Consider the following 19,238-nt stretch of genomic DNA (forward strand, 5'->3'; position numbering starts at 1 on the left):
TTTTGGAAACCTGGCATGTAATTGGTTTAGTTCTTGTATCACCAGTATGCCCATGGGATCTGCAGTGCAGGCCCAGGGCACTCTGCCAGCTGCCAGGGATGTCACCATGTCCTGGTGTCCTGGGCAGTGACACCCTCCAGCACCACAGCATCCTCCTGGCCCACTGCTCTCTGTTCAGCTGCAGTTTTGCAATGGGAATAAATGAAATGCAATGGTCCCTCCCTGCCCTGAAGGACATAAGATTTAAGTAGGTCCTTCAATGTATCTCCAGAGATATTGAGCACTTCCAGCAAGATGAGGCTTTTCCTAGCAAATTCTGATCTGCAGAGAAACAGGACACCAATAACAGCAATTGTACAAAAGCAATACAGGGGGGAATCAGCTTCACTTCTTTCCTAGCAGGAAATTTGGAAATAAAATCTTAGTTTGCCAAGCATCACAGTGCCACCACCAGTGTCACTACCTAGCAAAAACAGGGAGTGTTTAATCCAAAATCCACTTGCTTTGGCCTAATTCAGTGAGGTTCATAAGGATATTCAAGGTTCAAGACCTTGATGGAAGCAGTATCAGGTAAGGCTGCATAGAATGAGGTAGTAGAGTCTTGAACCTTATATCCCCAAAATATATAGGGATGAATGAGATTCTAGAGATGGCTGGCTGCTCTCAGGTGTCAAGGGGACCATTCCAGATGCTAATTCCAGGCCTCTGGCAGGGAGCAGGTGATGCTGACTCACCTGGTGCCTGGCTCACAGATATTCCTATCAGCTCCTGGCTGAAGCTGCACCTCGAGCTTCCCAGGGCTGCTGCCCAGACTCTCAGGCTCCTCAAGCCAAGACACTCCTGAGCAAGGCAGGAGCTAGAGTTTGCTCCTCCAAACACAGAGCTCGCCAAGGATCTGCTCTGGGATCAGCCCCTGAGCACTCCGCACAGAGGGAGGGAGGCGAGGAGGGCTCGAGGCTGCTGTTCCAATGTGACACAAACACGCTCTAAGAACAGATTCTTGGCAGTGTTTTAACATTTCCGTAGTCATCATGCTAATACACATATCTAGACACATCAGCTCTATGTAGAATCAGGGTTTTTAAATTTAGTGGTTTTAAATTTTAAATTAACCTTCCAAGGTGTAGGGAGACCCAGTAATAGTGGCTGTGCTTAAAACATACCTGCACTGTCCAAAGCACGTGGCTATTCAGCCCTATTCAGGCCAAGGCAAAATTTCTGAAATCCACAAGGACTTTATTTTTAGTGAAACTCTGGCTAATTAGCAGTATCACTTCACTGTCATTCCTTTGCACTAGACACTCCTCAAACACAGGGAAGTAGATGGTCTAAAAATACAGACAGAGATAAGAAAAGCCTCCTACTTTCCTTATGACATCCTGAAGTGTTCTGGCCTTGAAATGGGTTTCTCAATTAGCTGCTATGTGCTTATTCACTGTGGAGTGCAAGAGGAATCAGCAATCAATTTGAAAGCATTATGTATATAAAAATAGCCTCTCCCTTAGAGTGGGAGATAGCTTTCTACTCTTCATGCTATACATGTGCCACAGAACAATTAAAATAACTATTCCAAGACAGTGCAACAAGGCTGTACATCCTCAGGAAAAATAAAAACACCAAGAGAAGCAGGGTGGCATAACAGAGCTATAAAATTGTACAGCAGAAGCAATGCTAACAAATTATTTTTGTGAGTTTGGCTGTAAGACTATGTGGAACTAAAAAATCTGCCCAGGAGTTGTTTTGAATAGATTATAGGTTTTAAAATTCCTGCATTTTAAAAACAGGGATGTTTCTTCTTTACTGTGCAGAATAAAATTTATAATTAAGAAATTTTAAAATGAAAAAACTTCAATAAACATACATTCTTTAATACAACTGTTCACTACACAGTTTAAGAATTTGTATATCTGAATGAATAGGTAAACCAGCACTGACCAGCTCCTGCCTGGATTTGTGGGGAAGATACCTCTGCAGCATATCCAGGTACAAAGTCCTCCTCCTCTGAAGATCACTTGGGTACTGATTGATAACAGTCTGGAAAACCCACTGATCGTCTTCCTTCCAGTCACTGTTCCTACAGGAATACAAAACAATCCATCCCAGTATAACTTAACCATTGAAAAGGAGGAGTTTGGTTCTGGACAGCCCAGCCTCGAGTGAGCTCACAGTCCTGGTGCTGTGCACTAGATGTTGGGTCAGAGGTGACAAAATCAGATTAATGAAATAAAGCAAACATACATTGCTTTGCTGCTATGACACTTACCATGTCATCATTTGAGTGAATTGCTCTAATTCTAACCTGGCTTTTTATTGAGGAATGTCACTGTGTTTCTCAAACATGCCACATAATTGGATAATCAGTGACCCCACAGGGAAAATACAGTGTGAAAAAGAACAAGATGATCAGAGACTACCACTGAGCACTAAATAAATGATCAAAAGGGAATGAATGAAGTGACAATTCTTGCACACAGCTAAATGAGGATCTAGTTTACCAAACTCCTAACAGCCATAAACTCATTAACAAAGCATAAGAGTCACCATTTTTTAGAGTAGGACCTGTAGTAATCAGCTTGCATGCACCTGTCTCAGAAAAATGAGAGCAGCAAGAAGTAACATCCATCTGAAAGAATATCACAGGCTGGGATGCAGATTTTTAGCCTCAATCTGAACTCTTGGCCCTGAAGGGATTAATGTTAGGCTGTCATTATCAACATTAACATCCAAGCAGCAACACTGAGTCAGACCAAAAGGTCTCTCTAGCCCAGTGACCTGGTTTCAGAAGTGACTAAGAGCCCAGGGATAATTAAAGAAGGCAATCATGAGACTCTACCCACCCCCCAAATTCCTGCTGCCTCCAGCTGCTGCAGTTCCTGCAGCACTGCCTCAGTATTCCACAGCACTGCATCCAGTGAGGCATTGGAACAGCCTTATCCGTAGGCAGGCAGAAAGAACAGGTGCTTCAAAAAGGGGATTTTTGTGAGAAACTCACATGTAATTAACATTAAACTCGACTCTATGATCTACCATTAAAGAAACCAATACTCCTCCTCTGTGAGTCCTGACACACTTCAGTGTGGTGACACCTGAATGTGCCACTTTAGTGACGGTAGTGAGAGGTCTCAGAGCTGAGATTCTGTTTTGTAACGTTTTACCTTGGGTATTTCTGCCCCTGCGGGGTGGTGAACAAACAGAGGTCTTCTGCCTACAAAGAGGAGTGAGGCAGGGCCAGACATGCCTTGGTCAGGGTGTTACCCCACGAACTCAAGAGCAGGGAGCAGCAGAGATGCTGCAGCCCACGGCCAGTCCAGCCGGCTCCTCTGCAGCTGCACCCGCTCTGCCCCTCCACCTCTGCCAGCTCCCTCTAATCTACATTCCTCTAATGGCCAGCTAACCATCAACCTCTGCACTGCCCAAAACACGGAGAAATTTTTGTGGGAGATCCTTTGGGGAGCAATCAGCTGGAGAGAGCTACAAGTAGTTTATTGTAAGTAGGGACAAACTGACTGCCAATGCCTCGGTTCGTCAGCTGTGCCAAAATTTGTCAGCTGTGCTGAGATTTTGTCAGCTGCTCATAGAAAAATAGTGGGAAAAAAAAAACACCAACAAAAAACCCCAAAACAGCATGACCCAGCCCAGCATACTCATAGCCACCAAACACATGGAGAATTTCAACATATCCTGCTTAGTGAATCTGAGATGTCACCTCACACTTCTGTAAAATTCCAGAAAGAATATGTCATGTAGAACAAGTCTGAAAAGTGCCAACACATTTGACATGAATATTTAAGATATTATCAAGTTTCTGCACTGTCAAGATATTGACAAATATTTGCCAGGCTGAATGCCTGACCCAAATTTTAAATACAGAGCTTGGTTTTCTTGTATGCAGCATTGTACCAGAGCACAGCACAATCTTTATTTTGTTTCAGAGCTGAAACACAGCAATTGTCTTACACGCACAGCCCTGAGGCAGCTGCTTCCTTTGAAACAGACTTACCCAGCACTAATCCCCGGCTTTACACACTCCGGGGAATACAAACAGCTCCAGGGGAAGCTCCCTCTCCCCGCTGCAATCCCGCGGATCCGGGAGCGGCAGTGGGGCACCACCGTGCCACCGTGACAGAGTGCCACCGTGACAGAGTGCCACCGTGCCACCACACAGTGCCACCGTGACAGAGTGCCACCGTGCCACCACACAGTGCCACCATGACAGAGTGTCACCGTGACAGAGTGCCACCGTGCCACCGTGACAGAGTGCCACAGTGCCACCACACAGTGCCACAGTGCCACCATGACAGAGTGCCACCGTGACAGAGTGCCACCGTGCCACCACACAGTGCCACTGTGACAGAGTGCCACCGTGCCACCGTGACAGAGTGCCACCGTGCCACCACACAGTGCCACTGTGACAGAGTGCCACCGTGCCACCGTGACAGAGTGCCACCGTGCCACCACACAGTGCCACCGTGACAGAGTGCCACAGTGCCACCACACAGTGCCACAGTGCCACCATGACAGAGTGCCACCGTGACAGAGTGCCACCGTGCCACCACACAGTGCCACCATGACAGAGTGCCACCGTGCCACCGTGACAGAGTGCCACCGTGCCACCATGACAGAGTGCCACCGTGCCACCGTGACAGAGTGCCACCGTGCCACCACACAGTGCCACCGTGCCACCATGACAGAGTGCCACCGTGCCACCACACAGTGCCACCGTGACAGAGTGCCACAGTGCCACCACACAGTGCCACAGTGCCACCGTGACAGAGTGCCACCGTGACAGAGTGCCACCGTGCCACCACACAGTGCCACTGTGACAGAGTGCCACCGTGCCACCGTGACAGAGTGCCACCGTGCCACCACACAGTGCCACCGTGACAGAGTGCCACCGTGCCACTACACAGTGCCACCGTGACAGAGTGCCACCGTGCCACCACATGGTGCTACCATGCCACCGTGACAGAGTGCCACCTGCCATCACACAGTGCCACTGTGACAGAGTGCCACTGTGCCACCACACAGTGCCACCGTGACAGAGTGCCACCATGCCACCACACGGTGCCACCATGCCACCGTGACAGAGTGCCACCACACAGTGCCACCATGCCAGAGTGCCACCATGACAGAATGCTACCATGCCACCACAGAGTGCCACCGTGCCACCACGTGAGGTGCCAAGCCCCTGCTGTTTCTGAAGGCACTGCCCATTGCAGCACCAGAAACAGCCCAGCAAGGGCCGGGGAAGAGGAGCGGAATTCACCCGACTCTGTCCTACTCTCCCATTCCTTTGAAAGGATGCTGCAGAGGATGCAGTGCTGAGCCTGCAATACTCCATTCATCCTTCAGTGATTTAAATAATTCAGACATCCTTGGAAATTGTGGAAAAAATATAATAGTGCTTAGAGAATCATTCTAAAACACATCAGCCCAAGCCCACACCTTGTGGGATAGCTCACAACCTAGGTATTTCCCAAACACAATAATTTGTGTTTCAGCAACATCAAAAAAATTAAATTAGATTATAAAATATTGTAATCCTGTATAAGGCTTGAAAACAAATCCAAGCTCTTCTTCCATTTCTAAAAGCAACAACTACTGCAATGTGCATTCTAGTGTGAAGGAAAATCACACAGAATAGACTAGATAAGAACATTATCTTATTCTAAAGTTTCTTTTTTGAACATTTTATGTATGTTTTCCAAATTGTCTGTTCCAGACAGTCTGAACTGTTAAAAAAATGGGATGTGCAATGCCAGAGTAGCATTAACTGAAGGTTTCTTTCCTTACAATCCACTTCAGAGGAAGTGAAGTGGCCAAGTGACCCAGCTGAAGTGACCAAGTTATTGTGTTACCATAGAATCATGTGCTACTGAGCAACTTCTCAAATCACAAAAACAAGAAAAAAATGTATTGCAGGAGGATGTGTGGTCTCCCTGGGTACAGAGGAATGACAGGAACTGCAAAGGCTTCGTTGAGGCTGTATTTACCAGTAGAGCACAGGGGATACACACCAAGGTCAAGGACTTGTCACTCCATTTCTGACAACATTATCTGTGCCAGCTGGATCACAGTTAGCATGATGAATTATAGAATACTTCAATCACAAGGCTGCATCTTGTGCATCTCCATGCAAATTAGCCAATATAAATGTAAGAAGTGAGTTGAGTTTACAAACCCATACCTTGGAAGCAAGCAATGCTATAAGAACAAAATCTTTCTTTTTGTAAAATTGAAAACTTGTTTTTAATCCTGTTGTGGATAAAATCATTGGAACATAAATGAGCAACACATTAAAGATTTGGAGACCAGAAGGCAAACAAAAGTCCCCAAGGTCTAGTTTTAAATCAAATGCCCGAGGTGATGGCTGGTGGTTCATTTATAATTCTCTCCATTTCCAGTTCTCAGGACTGGCACGCTGGCCCAAACGGGGTCTATGGCCCTACAGCCCCAGCAGATTCCTGCCCCACCACCAGCCTGTCCCCCAGCTGCAGCCACTGCATTTTTCCCCATCTAGAGATCACACCCTCCTTCCTTCAAAGTGCCACTGCACATGTGTTCAGACTACAACTGGTTTTCTTTCCATTGAAAATATGGTGTTTTATCTTTAAGTCCCAATATTATTTAATTATTGGCGCAAAATTAGCTACCTCCAGATCTAAACTCATACCTGGCCTATGATCAGTGAAAATACTACAGCAGCTTTTTCAACCATTTCCAGAAATTATGTTGTCTATTATTCAGTAGCACACATGCTGTGTGACTAAAGGATTTTAATTTATGAATTTTCACCAAAGTTGTGTTGATCATAAACTTTGACACAATTTTGATTAAAACCACTAGAAAGACTTTGTACATATTTACTGATTTAGCATTTGTCAACGATTTTCTCATTGAGGTTGTTAAAACTTCTTCTGTAAGAGAAACTAACAAAATATCAGAGACAGCAGCAAAAGAACTGCTTAAATTTGCCATTTGTGGCTTCATAAATCAAACTAATTTGGTGGGATAAACCAAAACAATTTTCAATAGGTATCATGTTCTGACAGCTCGGATGCTCCTGTAATAACATATATGTTTCAGGTAACACAAGAAGAACATACAGAATATTTGTACAATCTGTACAAAAGATAAGTAGGTCATAATATCCCTTTCTATGGCAGCCAGCATCTTTAGCAGTAGGGACAGAACAAACACTGCACTGTATGTGTACACAGAAAACAGATTTGGAAGCAACATGTGATTGTTTTACCAAAGAAATTCAGGGACCTTCCTGTTCTCCCCAGTTTCTCCTGCCCAGGCTTCAAACCATTCCTACTCCTTCTTAGTCTTTTGACAGCCTGGAGCCATCCAAAGGAATATCAGGTGATGGCAAAAACAAGTCAAAGGGCATGCAATGTTTGCAACTCCATATCTCCTGGACTCTAGACAGCCTCAGCAGAAAGGCTAAGCTTTATATTATTAATACACAGGTTTATTACATTTTAGATCATTATGAACACTTCTCTTTCAATAAACACTTTCATTTACAGAAGAATCTCCCCTCCTTTTGGTTGTCTGAATCAGAGCTCTATACATCTTTTACACACATTTCTTTGTGATGACAATTACTGCAGTGATCCAAAATTTGTGAAAAGATTGGACCTTTTTATCTGCTTGGTAGATAAAAGCACTGGAGGTGTGTCTTGGAAAAAGACTGTACTTGTCTGTCATAATCTTGCTAGTGTAATTACATACAGAAGGAGTAATTTCCATTCCTGCAAGAGTATGTGAAAAGGACATTTGATGCACACCAGACTGCTGGTTCCTTAATCCACCAAACGTGTTGCTTATTATTTCAGCTGCTAACTCTTGCAAGGCCTGGCCTCACTCCCAGCTGTGAGAACTCCGACTGTCCAAGCCAGGGCTGGGCAGAGCCTCACGGCTTGCACAGAGCAGAGCCAGACCGAGTGGCACAGCCAGCCACAGCACCCACAGCTTCCAAACCACACCTCAGGTGCACAGCTCAGCCCTGCAAAGGACGTACACAGCCCTGGCAGTACCTAGATAAAGCTTCCAGCTGCTGATCCACCTCCTGAAGCTTCGCCCAGTAGCCACTGGCGAGCTCCTGGTACTCCTCGATCACCAAGGTCTTCAGGTCAGGGTAAGGGCATTCCAGAGACAGCAGCTCGGGAGGAACTTCAAGGAAAAGCCCGTTTTTCTCTTCAGAAGAGTGCACTAATGCCTGCAATGAAGAAATGCTGCTCAGGACACTACTCTGCATCATTTACCCTCTCAATGAACTACTTGAACTCACTAGGAAAAGCTTACATTTTCTTTGTACTCTTCGAGCTCTCTTTCCAAAGCCAGACTCTCAAGGATGAGACTTTCCAAAATTGCCTTCTGTTGCTTCTTCATAAATTTGATCTATTTCATGAAACATGTTACTGTTACTCTTCCTCTTGCTACAATAAGAAAACTCTTATTTAGAAACAGAGTCAGATTTCCAGCCCTACACTGCTACGCTTTTACAGATTTTGGTGAGCAGATTTACACCATGATAAGAAAGGGAGCTTATGGCACAGTCTGCATGTAAGTTATAGTCTCAAAGTTCAAAAAAAAAAAAAAAAAAAAGAAAATGCTAAAAATACGGTGATAGTAAATTGTAAAAATAAAGTTAAAATACCAACCTGCTGTAACACCTCAGCTGAATTGATCTTGGGTTTCTGACAAGATTCTTTTGAGAGGTAATGCTGCATTTTAGACAGCTGGAGTTTCAAATCCTCCTTTAGCTGACAGACAGGAACTAAAGCGTTTGTTTGGTAAGCGTCCCACTCCTTGGACAATTTCTGCTCTGTAAGAACATAAAGCTTTCTCAAACACACAAAAAATGTTACACAGCACTGTGCTTGTAAACCTATACCTTTCAAGGAAGGGATTAAAAAACCCAAATAAACAATCAAGATAATGTTGACTGTAAAAAAAAAAAAAAAAGAAATTAATAAAAAATTCTTACCCAAGTCCCTCAAATCAAAAAAAAAGTTGCTCTTATGGCTTTCTTCATCAAGAAAAGTCTTCATTTCTTCTTCTGCTTTTTGCCTGAAGGAAATGAACATGCATTTTATAGATTTAATTTCTTATGCATTACATTTGGAAGAATGATGAGCCTCAAATACTCCAATAATTACATAAAAAGGGGGATTCTTTGCCTGGGAAGGTATGAAGTGAAGGACTTGGACACAAAGATGGTAAAGAAGCCACAAATGCTCTTGTTGAGTACACAGGGTAATGGACAAGAGCACTGTTAACGTCCCCTGTTGTGTGACCTCAACACACAGCCTAGAGACAGACTCGAAAGGAACTAAAAAGCATCTGAAAATGTTTGATATTCTCACAAAGACAGTCTTCAGATGCTGCAGATCAACTGAACAGCTCCGAGAGCAACATTCCCTGTTCCCCCCGCCCTCAGGTGAGCTCTTCCTGTCACAGACCCCTCTCCATGTGGTTCACAAACCTTCATGCCCCACACAAAAATACCTTCAGATCAGCTATTATAATCTTATTTTCTCACTGTCCCTTGAATCAAGTACGCCAGCCCAAAAGCTCTGTCTGCTGGTCTCTTTAGTAATCACTCATTCAGATTCCTCAGCCCTTACCTGCTGTCACTCAGTTTCCTATACTCTTGCCACCACACCTGACGATGCTGTTTCAGCAGCATTTGCTCTTTGCTAATTTTTGAAACTTGTTCTGCTTTTTTAATCTGCAGGGAAAATTAAAGGTTGTGTTTTGAACATATTCAAGAGCTTTATCAAATGCCTTCACACAGAAACTTTTAAATACAGAATGATGAACCTAATAGCTTTTTTAAAAACTGTGTTTTTCTAAAGAACAATGGGGTCAAATGTAACCGATTTTCATTAAATAAGTTTGTTGCATTTCAAATCACAATTCATGAGAGCAGAAGGGGAAAAAAATCAGTCCATTTTCTTCTTTCCTTTTCCATCCCTACATCCCTGGAGGCAAAGTTGAGGAAAGATAAGCAGGAGAACAAAAAACCTACCTTCTTACAGGTGGGAAGATGAAAGACTGAAAGTATGTCAAGAAAAAGAATTTCAAGAATGTATTACTAAAAAAGAGGTTTTTTACAAAATCTATCCAATTAGAGAGGCTCTCAAACTGAGGGCTGCACAAAAGCATTGCTTCACACTTTGTATAAAATAGGAATACCTGCTTTTGAAACAGATGGAGTTCCTGCTTAAACCAGAGGAAAGCCTGCCAGGGGAAGGCTGGAAGTGGAACCAGATGACTCTGGCCAGCCAACAATGAAGGAAAAAGGCTCAGAAGAATTTCAGCCCGTGAGAAGTAGTTTCCTCTCACCCTTCTGCCACTGTGACTGTCTCTGGCCTCTCGGTGCATGCTGAGGACAGAGCTCCACTCTTTCCCCTCTTTCCTGGCGCTCCCTTGCCATCCCTCTCCTCCAGCGCACCCGTCTGCAGCCCAGCGCTCCCACAGCTCCTGCACTGACCCTGTTTTCCCCTCCCCAGCTCTCCCCCCTCACACAGATACATTGTCCTATGGCAAAATGGCAGCAAAGCAAGAAAAATACATGGGAAAGTCTTGTCTCAGTTCATAACAGGGAGAATAAAGATCTCACCCCACATCTAGCTCAGCAAAGGAATGACATTTCGGGTCAAACTGCTGGGACTCCTCTTGGCTCAGGTGGAAACAACCTGCAACTTTCCTGCCCAGGGCAAGGCTGCACAAACCCACCACAACCCCTCCGTGTTCACACGCAGAGGAGCACAGAGCAAACACACCCAGAGACACAAACGTGTCCCCAGCCCGCTCCCACTCCTGCCCAGCTGGGCTGAGGACACGAGCAGGAAAAGGTGTAGAATTGCTCTTTGCAGCGCTCACACACAGACGAGGAAGGGCTTGAAAATTCTGCAATCACAGTCCCTCAGCCAGCCACCAACAGAGCCAAAATCCTGCTTTAGATACGAGAAACACATACCAGATGAACCTGAGTCTCACCTAGTACCGCTGGGTGAGCACACCTGGTTCCTGGTGAGCCCAAGTGCTTGGCACCAGACCTGCCTCGGGGCTGTTACTGGGGCGAGAAGCTGCAAAAGGGGCTCTGGAGACACTGTGTGCCTGGGACTGGGACACAGGTGTTTGCAGGAGCTGCCTGCGGGCCTGTGCTGGAGTTTGAACACCCGTGTCCCATGCTTTCAATCACTATGTTACAATACTTCTGAATCAAAGATCATGTCTCACTTTTATTGCTTACATATTTTCACATTTTAAAAGTTACTTATAGCTTCCTCTATTTCATGAAACACGTTACTGTTACTTCTTTCTCTTGTTACAATATGAAAACTCTTATATGAAATCAGACTTAAGCAAACAGAATACTGTATTTAAAGCAATTTGAAAATAGTTATATCTTCAAACCAATTCTAAAACTAAGTGAAACAAATGTTGGAGTACTTTTGTATGTAAAGTTTAACATGCTCTTGAAATTATTTTATAGCAACAGCATTTCCATTTATGTATAACTGCTGCAATATTACCTTTTTTCCCTGTTGCGCTGTCTTTTTATTTCTTAAGTAGTCAGCAGCTGATTTGCCATTTGTTTCTTTGGTTCTACCTCAAAGGAAGAGTAACTCAACTCTTCAAAATCTGAATGGCTTGAATCAGCAACAAAAAGTAGTAGGTGGAACACATACTAGTCTCTCTGGAGCTTCCAACATATATATTTTACTACCTACTCAGTTGGAAAACACTTGAGAAGGTGCAAAAACAAAAGATGAAAAAATAAAGTTTGAATGAATTCAGTAGAATTTGGTATTGCAAATCCATGAAGCAATATCTACCAGAATGTTTGATATATGATACCTACATGCACTAAAGTAGCAATATTATGAAGTATGTAATGTTTTCTCTCATCCACCCTTCTCTAGGATTAAATAAGGCTCCTCTTGTCTTTACCCCTTGAGATGTTCTGCACCAATTTATACCTTTCTGTCCGCTCTACATTTACATTTTATGGCTATTAAATATTTTTAATCTTCTTTTTAAGATCTACCTCCACTTGACTTTTGGAAATCTTTACTTCATATCTTTTTGTTTGGCTTTTTTTTCTGGATCAGCCTTCCCTTCTCATTTAATCCCACAGATTTTCTATTGCCCCCAGGATTATGTAATAAGTTTGGGTGAATTTCCTCAAGGCAGTAAAATACAAATTTTTCCTGTCTTTTGAGGAAGTAGAATCCACACATACTTTGCATCCCTGATCTGAAGAAAGTCCCCACATTGACATTAACACATCCAAATCACAGTATAGCTGTCACCAGAGGACACAAGGAAAAACGACACACCACAGCTGTGGTCACGATGAAGAGACTCATTTATTTCCTCTGACTCCAATCATTTATAATTCTCAAAAGGTGCCAGTGGATTGGAGGGTGAACGTGCCACCTCTCCAACGACACTGGACAAACTACCAGTACATCAAATTTCTCCACCTCGATGAAAGATTGCAAAACAATAGGTTGTTTACAGAAAGTGGTGTGACAAAGTTCTCTACAAGAATGTAAACTCAGAAGCTTAGAAAACTCTTAAAAATCAGGGCGACATATAGCTATGATAAACTTTCATATTTGACCCCCTCTGGCTGAAAGAAATATGGTCACTGAATTTCAAAAACATTCACATTAGAAATAAAACAAAAATCATACCTTTAACTGAATTTGTGCAGAGGCCATTTTTGCCTCTGCAGCAAGGTCATACAGATGTTCGTAGTCAATGGGTTTGTACTTCTGGCTGCAAAGAGCATTTCTGGCAGGAACCACCAAATTGTCTAGTTATCATATAAAATACATAAGGGCATTTCAAATTCTTAAGAAATAATTAGGCCTAAAATGAAAGCTCTATAGATAGAAATCAGAACCAGTGTTTTCAACACTAGAAGTTTTCATATCAATATTGTTAGATGGTGAATGACAATTTGAAACAAACATAAACCAGTAAAAATTATATAAGAAACAGCAACCAGTTGTCTGTTTACAAAAAGTTAATTCGACAAGTCTTTTGTTTACATGTGAATTTAGTTATAAATTCATTTTAAACTGTGTTTACAGGTATTGTAGTAACTTCTAATACAGAAATATCTAAGTTTCAGTACATGCATCCTTCTTGCACTGATTGGCAAACTGCCTCAATGTTTATTGCAACCTATGGGTTGAGCAACAGGAGTAGTTTTTTTCCAGAAGGTATAAAATTGAGGTACAATTACAATTGTAAATGAACTACCTGAACTTTTGCCCTAGCACTGTGAAGACCTCGTGCACAGATACTCAGTCATTCCACATAAGCTGGGAGGCTTACAGGGATAAGGAATGGGCATTTCCTTACAAGCCCTGCTTTAGTTTTCTTTAGTACTGAAATTGGCCATTATGTTTCTGCATTCCCTGCTAAGCCCCGTGGCTGGAAGTGCTGTGCCTGATGTGGTTTTACAGGGGGTAAAAGGTAAAATAAGTCCTGCAGACCATCCCACAATCCTCCTTCAAACCTTCCCCGGGATTTTCATTTGCTGCATGCCTACACAAAGCCTGACAACGCATCTCCAGACGATGCCTCACTGGGGAAGGGTTTTCCCAAGTCCTCCTCCCAGGCAGTGCCCCAGGACAGACAGACTGGGCACTGAATGGATGGGAGTAGCCCTGGGGAGAGCAACCTGGGCATCCTGTGGGCAAAAATATTGGGCATGAACTGGCAAGCTGCCCCTGGAGCCCAGCAAGCCAGCCTGGGCCTGGCCTGCAGGAGAGGCAGTGTGGAATTTCGTCATTAATTTATTTTATGAATGGTGCCAGAGGAGGGGTTCTGCCCCTCTGCTCTGCACCTGGACCTGTAGAGATCAACACCCAGCTCCAGGACCCTGGCACAGGGGGGCAGAAACCTGGCCCAGAGACCATGGAAATGGGCTGGAACATTTCTCCTGTGAAGACAGGCTGAGAGAGGTGGGGCTGTTTGGCTTGAGGAGACTCCAGGGAAACTTCATTGCAGCCTCTTGATGTGTAAAGGGGGCTTATATGGGAAAGGCTCTTTACCAGGGTCTGTAGGTGACAGCACGAGGGGCAACAGCTGCAGCCCAAAAGGAGGGTGGATACAGACAGGAACTAAAGAAGGAATTGTTCCCTGTGAGGGTGGGCAGACCCTGGCACAGGTGCCCAGAGCAGCTGTGGCTGCCCCTGCATCCCTGGCAGTGCCCAGGCCAGGCTGGATGGGCTTGGAGCAGCCTGGGACAGTGGGAGATGTCCCTGCCATGGCAGGGTGGCACTGGATGGGCTTTAAGGTCCCTTCCAACTCAAACCATAACCGGGGTGCTATAACAGCTCCTATAAGAGGCTATTCATTGCAGAGTGTTTCATAAACAGTCGAGAAAACAATTAAACTTAAATATGATAGCATACATACCTCCACCACTAATCCTATGAGCTGAAAACAACGTTCCATGGTCCAGTTCACCCATTTTTATTTTTTATGTATTTTTTATACCTGTTGAGAAACAAATATATGTTTTGAAAATACCAACATTGTGGATGCAATCTAAAAACACTTCCAAAATTATCTATTGTTTTTTGAGAAGAGGTACATCTCACTAAAAATTAGACAGAAATTCCTCCAGTTTCTCTTTCACTTTAGGAGAGATTTCATGTGCCTCATACCATTTAGCAGCCAAGAAAACAAAATACTATTTCCTTGATGAATCTATAATGCTGTGACATAGCTCATCTATTCTTTGCTTTGTGCTTTTCAAAATATGAGTCCCTCAATCCAAATGTAAGATCAGGCCTGGAGGTGTTCTTTGTTTTATAGAAATTAAGCCTGAAAAGATCACTTCATTTGGAGACTGCCTAGGTCCCTTTAAACAACCTGCTGTTACTCTGTAGTAACACATGTGAAACCAGGTCAGTTGTTTGGGCAGCAGTGGCTCAACTCTTGGTGAGCAGCATGTATCAAGTACCCACATCATCATGGATCAGATGGAATGTTTCAGATGCAATAATGTACACAACCCAGTAAAAAATGTCTTGTGTGTGTCAAAACCCTTACTTTCAATTAAGCATGCATTGGTGTCATCCCAGGCCTGGCATAGAAATAAAAGGAATACACCTGAGGTGTTTCAGCTGAACTGAACCAACAGCTGAGTCACACCAGGAAGGAAAGGTCATGTCCAGCGAGGCTCCCCATGAACCCTCTCCCTCAAACCCAGCCATACTGTGCCAAAATTTCATACACACAAAATCCTATCTCTTTGTCATACCTTTGACGTTTGCCTGGTCCCACAGCAAGCAGCAACACAGCAAATAGTAAAGCAGCAAAATTTATTCATTTGTGGAGTTATTTCCTCACTGTTCTAGTGAGATGAACTAGTTTATCCCTACAAATTCCAAGGATGGCACAATGCAACAGGAAAGTGGGAAGGAAGACCAGCAGACTACTCTGACAGAGAGCTATTCATGAAAAGGTGAGACTGCAGCTGAAGACAGTTTACAGTGTACTTTGCTGTGAGCTGTGTGACACTCTGCATCCAGCCCTCTGCTATAGACAGTCAGCCTTCCTCCTGCCTGCTTTTTTTTGGTTTCTGATCATCTGAGCACTGCTTCTACTGATAAACTTGGGAAGGGAGTACTACAGTGACTCTCATCTACACCATATAATGAAGGCAAAAAAAAACACTGATGGAAAATTGGAAGTACTCAAAAGCTCTAAGAAGATTGGATCCATCACAGCCATTTCCCTCTATTAAAACCTTTTATTACTGTTCCCTGAGCAGCTGCTGCATCAGCGTCATTCTCCTGTATTACACATTTGGGGAACCATCATCCTAATCTGGGTCCATCTGGCCAGCTTTAAATGACAAGCTTCTAACACAAGACACGCTGTCCTTTTTGAAAAATAACTATGGATACTAGAAAGATTAGCAGCAGCAGAGCTACCCCTCTGGGTTATTTATTTATTTGTTCTTTTGGCAAACATGTTTCTGATTTTAGTGTCAGAAGTATTTGAAAAAAACTTCACACATACTAACCTTGGCTTCACCTCCTTTCACAAGAAATCAAGAGAATACATCTCAAGAACAGAACTGATGCAAAAAAATTACTGGCCATTTTCTGTAAATTTAGGGTTACTGTATTTGATGAACCAAGTCCTTATTCCTGTTAGCCAACCCATTCCTCTCTTCCACAATGATGTCATACATTTGTATCTGATCTCAGCCTTTCACAGGCATTATTTTCTATTATTCAACATTATGACCTCACTAAAACACTGAAAGTGAATGCTAAGATGGTTCTGGAAAAGGACAAGATCCATATAAAACTGCATTTTATCTTCAGTAACTAGTAAATATACTAATCAAATTTATAAAAGCACTGCCAGTTATATTTATTTCTGCTTTATTGCAGTTATACCTAGAAAACTCTCCAATATTATAAAAGTCCATCTAAGTCCAAATTCCAATTCCCTGCCTCAAAGCTTTGCTCAAACTTCATTGCAGACTCTAGGCTGGGAGCCTTGATGCATCTTAGAAAGAAAAAGTGCACAAGACCAGCCAGCCACCAGGCAGAAGTCCCTGTACATAAAAATCTGTTCCTCAAGAATGCCAAGTCAGCTCTGCCTACAGCCAACCACAGCTAAATCTTTTAGCAGCAGTAAAAAGCACAAGGTTTATCAAATCACTTTTTCTGCTCCTTTGACAATTTAGTATTTCACTATTCACTGAACTCTTTTAGGCAATAAAAACATGATCTCTTAAAAGATTTCATCTCCAATTTAACCAAACTCTTCAGTACATTCTTAATGTAAGCCCTTGCTGGTGTCTGAGGTACATGACCTATGTTTATTCTTACATATGGAAATATCCAATATTGAGGCAAGATCCTTCTTCCTTTCATTTAAATAGAAATTGAACTCCCCAGTGTCAATCAGCATTCCTGGAAGAAGCAAAGCTTGGTGCCTGCCACGTACTGTTCCTGGGGATGAGTCAGGTCCAGTCCAGGCCCCAGCTCCACAAGTGAGTGCTCCCAGTGAGTTTAACCAGTGATTTTAAAAGAGCCTAATTCCACTGTCTCGATTCAACAAGTTGTTTGCATACATAAACCTTTGCAGATCTGGGTCACCAGCGCCATTTTTCCCTCCCAGCTAAAGGACAGATGGATTTCTGGCAGGGAGGTACAGTGCTTAATGAGCCAGACATGCCTTGTGAGACATAATTTCTTGTGCATGTTTTAAATCACTCACGTTATTAAATGCAAAAATCAATAATATGAATCAAGCCTTCACAAAACACAATTTAGTAGCATCACCAGTGGCAGTACAACAGGTGCTCCTCGGGTTTGTGCAAATGAAGGACACAGAATCCTGTGACAGCAGGTGTCACAACCCTCTCCATGGCTCACATAAGGTACTGCTGGGGCTACACCACCCAAAAACCAGAGCTGAACCACAGACTTACCAAGAACACAGCATCAACAGGAACTTGGATTCTACATTAGAGCAGAGCTTCCTAAAAAATACAAACTCAGGGAAAATCCCCAAACTCAAAGTCCCTTATTCTCAGTGCTCTCTTTTGAGGATCTGGCTACGTCTTGAACATTTTGTGGAAGGCTTTTAAAAAGATTTTAAAGTTTAATGGAAATGTTAATCGCTTAGCTACTGCATGTTTTCATTTAAAGAAAAGGCATATTAATATGCAGTTGTTGAGCCCTCTGATCCTAATTATTGTTAAGGAAAAGAGGCAAAGATTCACTCCCATTGTAGGGTGTGGAGTACAAACAACAAACAAATAATGAGCTTGATCCCTTAATCAGATCCTTTCTCTTCTAGTTGAACTAACTATCTGAAAATGGCACCCATCCAGAACGTGTTAATCTTGCAGCAGTCAATCCTTTCCACAGGAAGAAAATGCACAGTATAATACTTCTATCATTTGGTGTCAAAACAGTTTCTAGAAAAATCCCATTGTTTGATTGTAATTTAAATTTACATTCCCCTAAAGAAAGAATTATAGCTCTCTTTGAAATAAAGTCAAGTCTCAGAAATTGTGTGTTCCCAAAAGAGACAGAGTCCTTTTTGTCTATGATAATCTCATTACTTCCTCATTAAGTAAAACTTAATCCAAATTAGGAAGATCAATTTGAGTAACACTTAAAACAATCAGCTTCATGGACTGCTCTGTCACACTGCAGGGGTAGGGAATAGCTCATCTGCTTTCTGAGGATCTGCACATCACAAGGGAGCTCTATTTCCCCTCCATTCTTGGAATATTCTTAGAAAATCCAAGAGGAAATAAACTTTAGGAACACTTAAAAAAAATGTTGAAACAAGCAGATAAAAAAAAAGGAAGTAAATGTTTTAGAAGTTGGTAAGTTGACACAAAAAGAGTAGGAAATGAAGTCACCCACATCACCTTGGATCAAGTGAGTCAGGTGGCATTTTATGTTGTTTTGTTTCAAACAAAACCTGCACAATCCATTTTCAGTGACCAGACGCAGCTGGCCTGCTGCAGTGAGCACACCTGGCAATTGCAAGGCTTACATGAAAGAGGATGAAATGAGAAAATGCTCTGATGCTTTGAGTAGTTAATCATAGAACATTTGGGGTTGGATCCTAAAGCTCATCCAGCTTCACCCCCTGCCACAGCAGGGACACCTCCCACTGTCCCAGGCTGCTCCAGCCCCAGTGCCAGCCTGGCCTGGGCACTGCCAGGGATCCAGGGGCAGCCACAACTCCTGTGGGCAATTCCTGGCATGTGGCTGGACAAATCTGGACAAAGTCCAGCTTTGCTGAGCTAAAGGCAGAAATTCTGAGGCATCATTTACAGACTTCTGTAACACACGAGATTTGCAGAATTTTGTCATATGTTGTTTTTATTAATGTTCTACCTAGATTTCTATTTATTACCTCCATGTACCACAAAAGCTAGGAAATGCAACGATATTCACAAATACATGAAAGAACAACTGGAAGATGTGAGGCTGAGTTATCCATTACAATTTTCCCCATTACTTAAGAAATAATAAATGTTTAGTTTATTGTGACTTCCTGGCCTGTAAAGCATACCTGCTATTGGCTAGGATGTGTGCAAAGGCTTGTTTGGAGTGGTGCAGCGAGCAACTCACCCCTCTGCTGCTCTGCATCCATCAGAAAAAACACTTACATCTACAGAATTCTCTTAGCACAACAGAAGC

The 19,238-nt window shown here is 43.0% G+C and overlaps 1 protein-coding gene across 3 annotated transcripts in view; it reads right to left on the reverse strand.

The window, feature by feature from the left end:
* Positions 1 to 19,238, reverse strand: part of CCDC148 (coiled-coil domain containing 148) — a 50,101-nt gene that overhangs the window by 24,398 nt on the left and 6,465 nt on the right. Inside the window, exons 2-9 of one of the 3 annotated variants that reach the window (XM_053982798.1) lie at positions 14,461 to 14,541; positions 12,723 to 12,844; positions 9,639 to 9,742; positions 8,999 to 9,081; positions 8,673 to 8,836; positions 8,314 to 8,409; positions 8,046 to 8,227; positions 1,936 to 2,074 (exon numbers count right to left, since the gene is read on the reverse strand). In XM_053982798.1, coding sequence (XP_053838773.1) covers positions 1,936 to 2,074; positions 8,046 to 8,227; positions 8,314 to 8,409; positions 8,673 to 8,836; positions 8,999 to 9,081; positions 9,639 to 9,742; positions 12,723 to 12,844; positions 14,461 to 14,515 — 945 coding nt within the window. In that variant the 5' untranslated portion in view covers positions 14,516 to 14,541. Of the gene's footprint in view, positions 1 to 1,935; positions 2,075 to 8,045; positions 8,228 to 8,313; positions 8,410 to 8,672; positions 8,837 to 8,998; positions 9,082 to 9,638; positions 9,743 to 12,722; positions 12,845 to 14,460; positions 14,542 to 19,238 lie in introns of those variants that run through there. The other 2 variants (XM_053982801.1, XM_053982799.1) reach the window with 2 other exon arrangements.

This window comes from Vidua macroura, chromosome 7 (assembly GCF_024509145.1).
Source record: "Vidua macroura isolate BioBank_ID:100142 chromosome 7, ASM2450914v1, whole genome shotgun sequence".
Taxonomy (NCBI): Eukaryota; Metazoa; Chordata; class Aves; order Passeriformes; family Viduidae; genus Vidua; species Vidua macroura.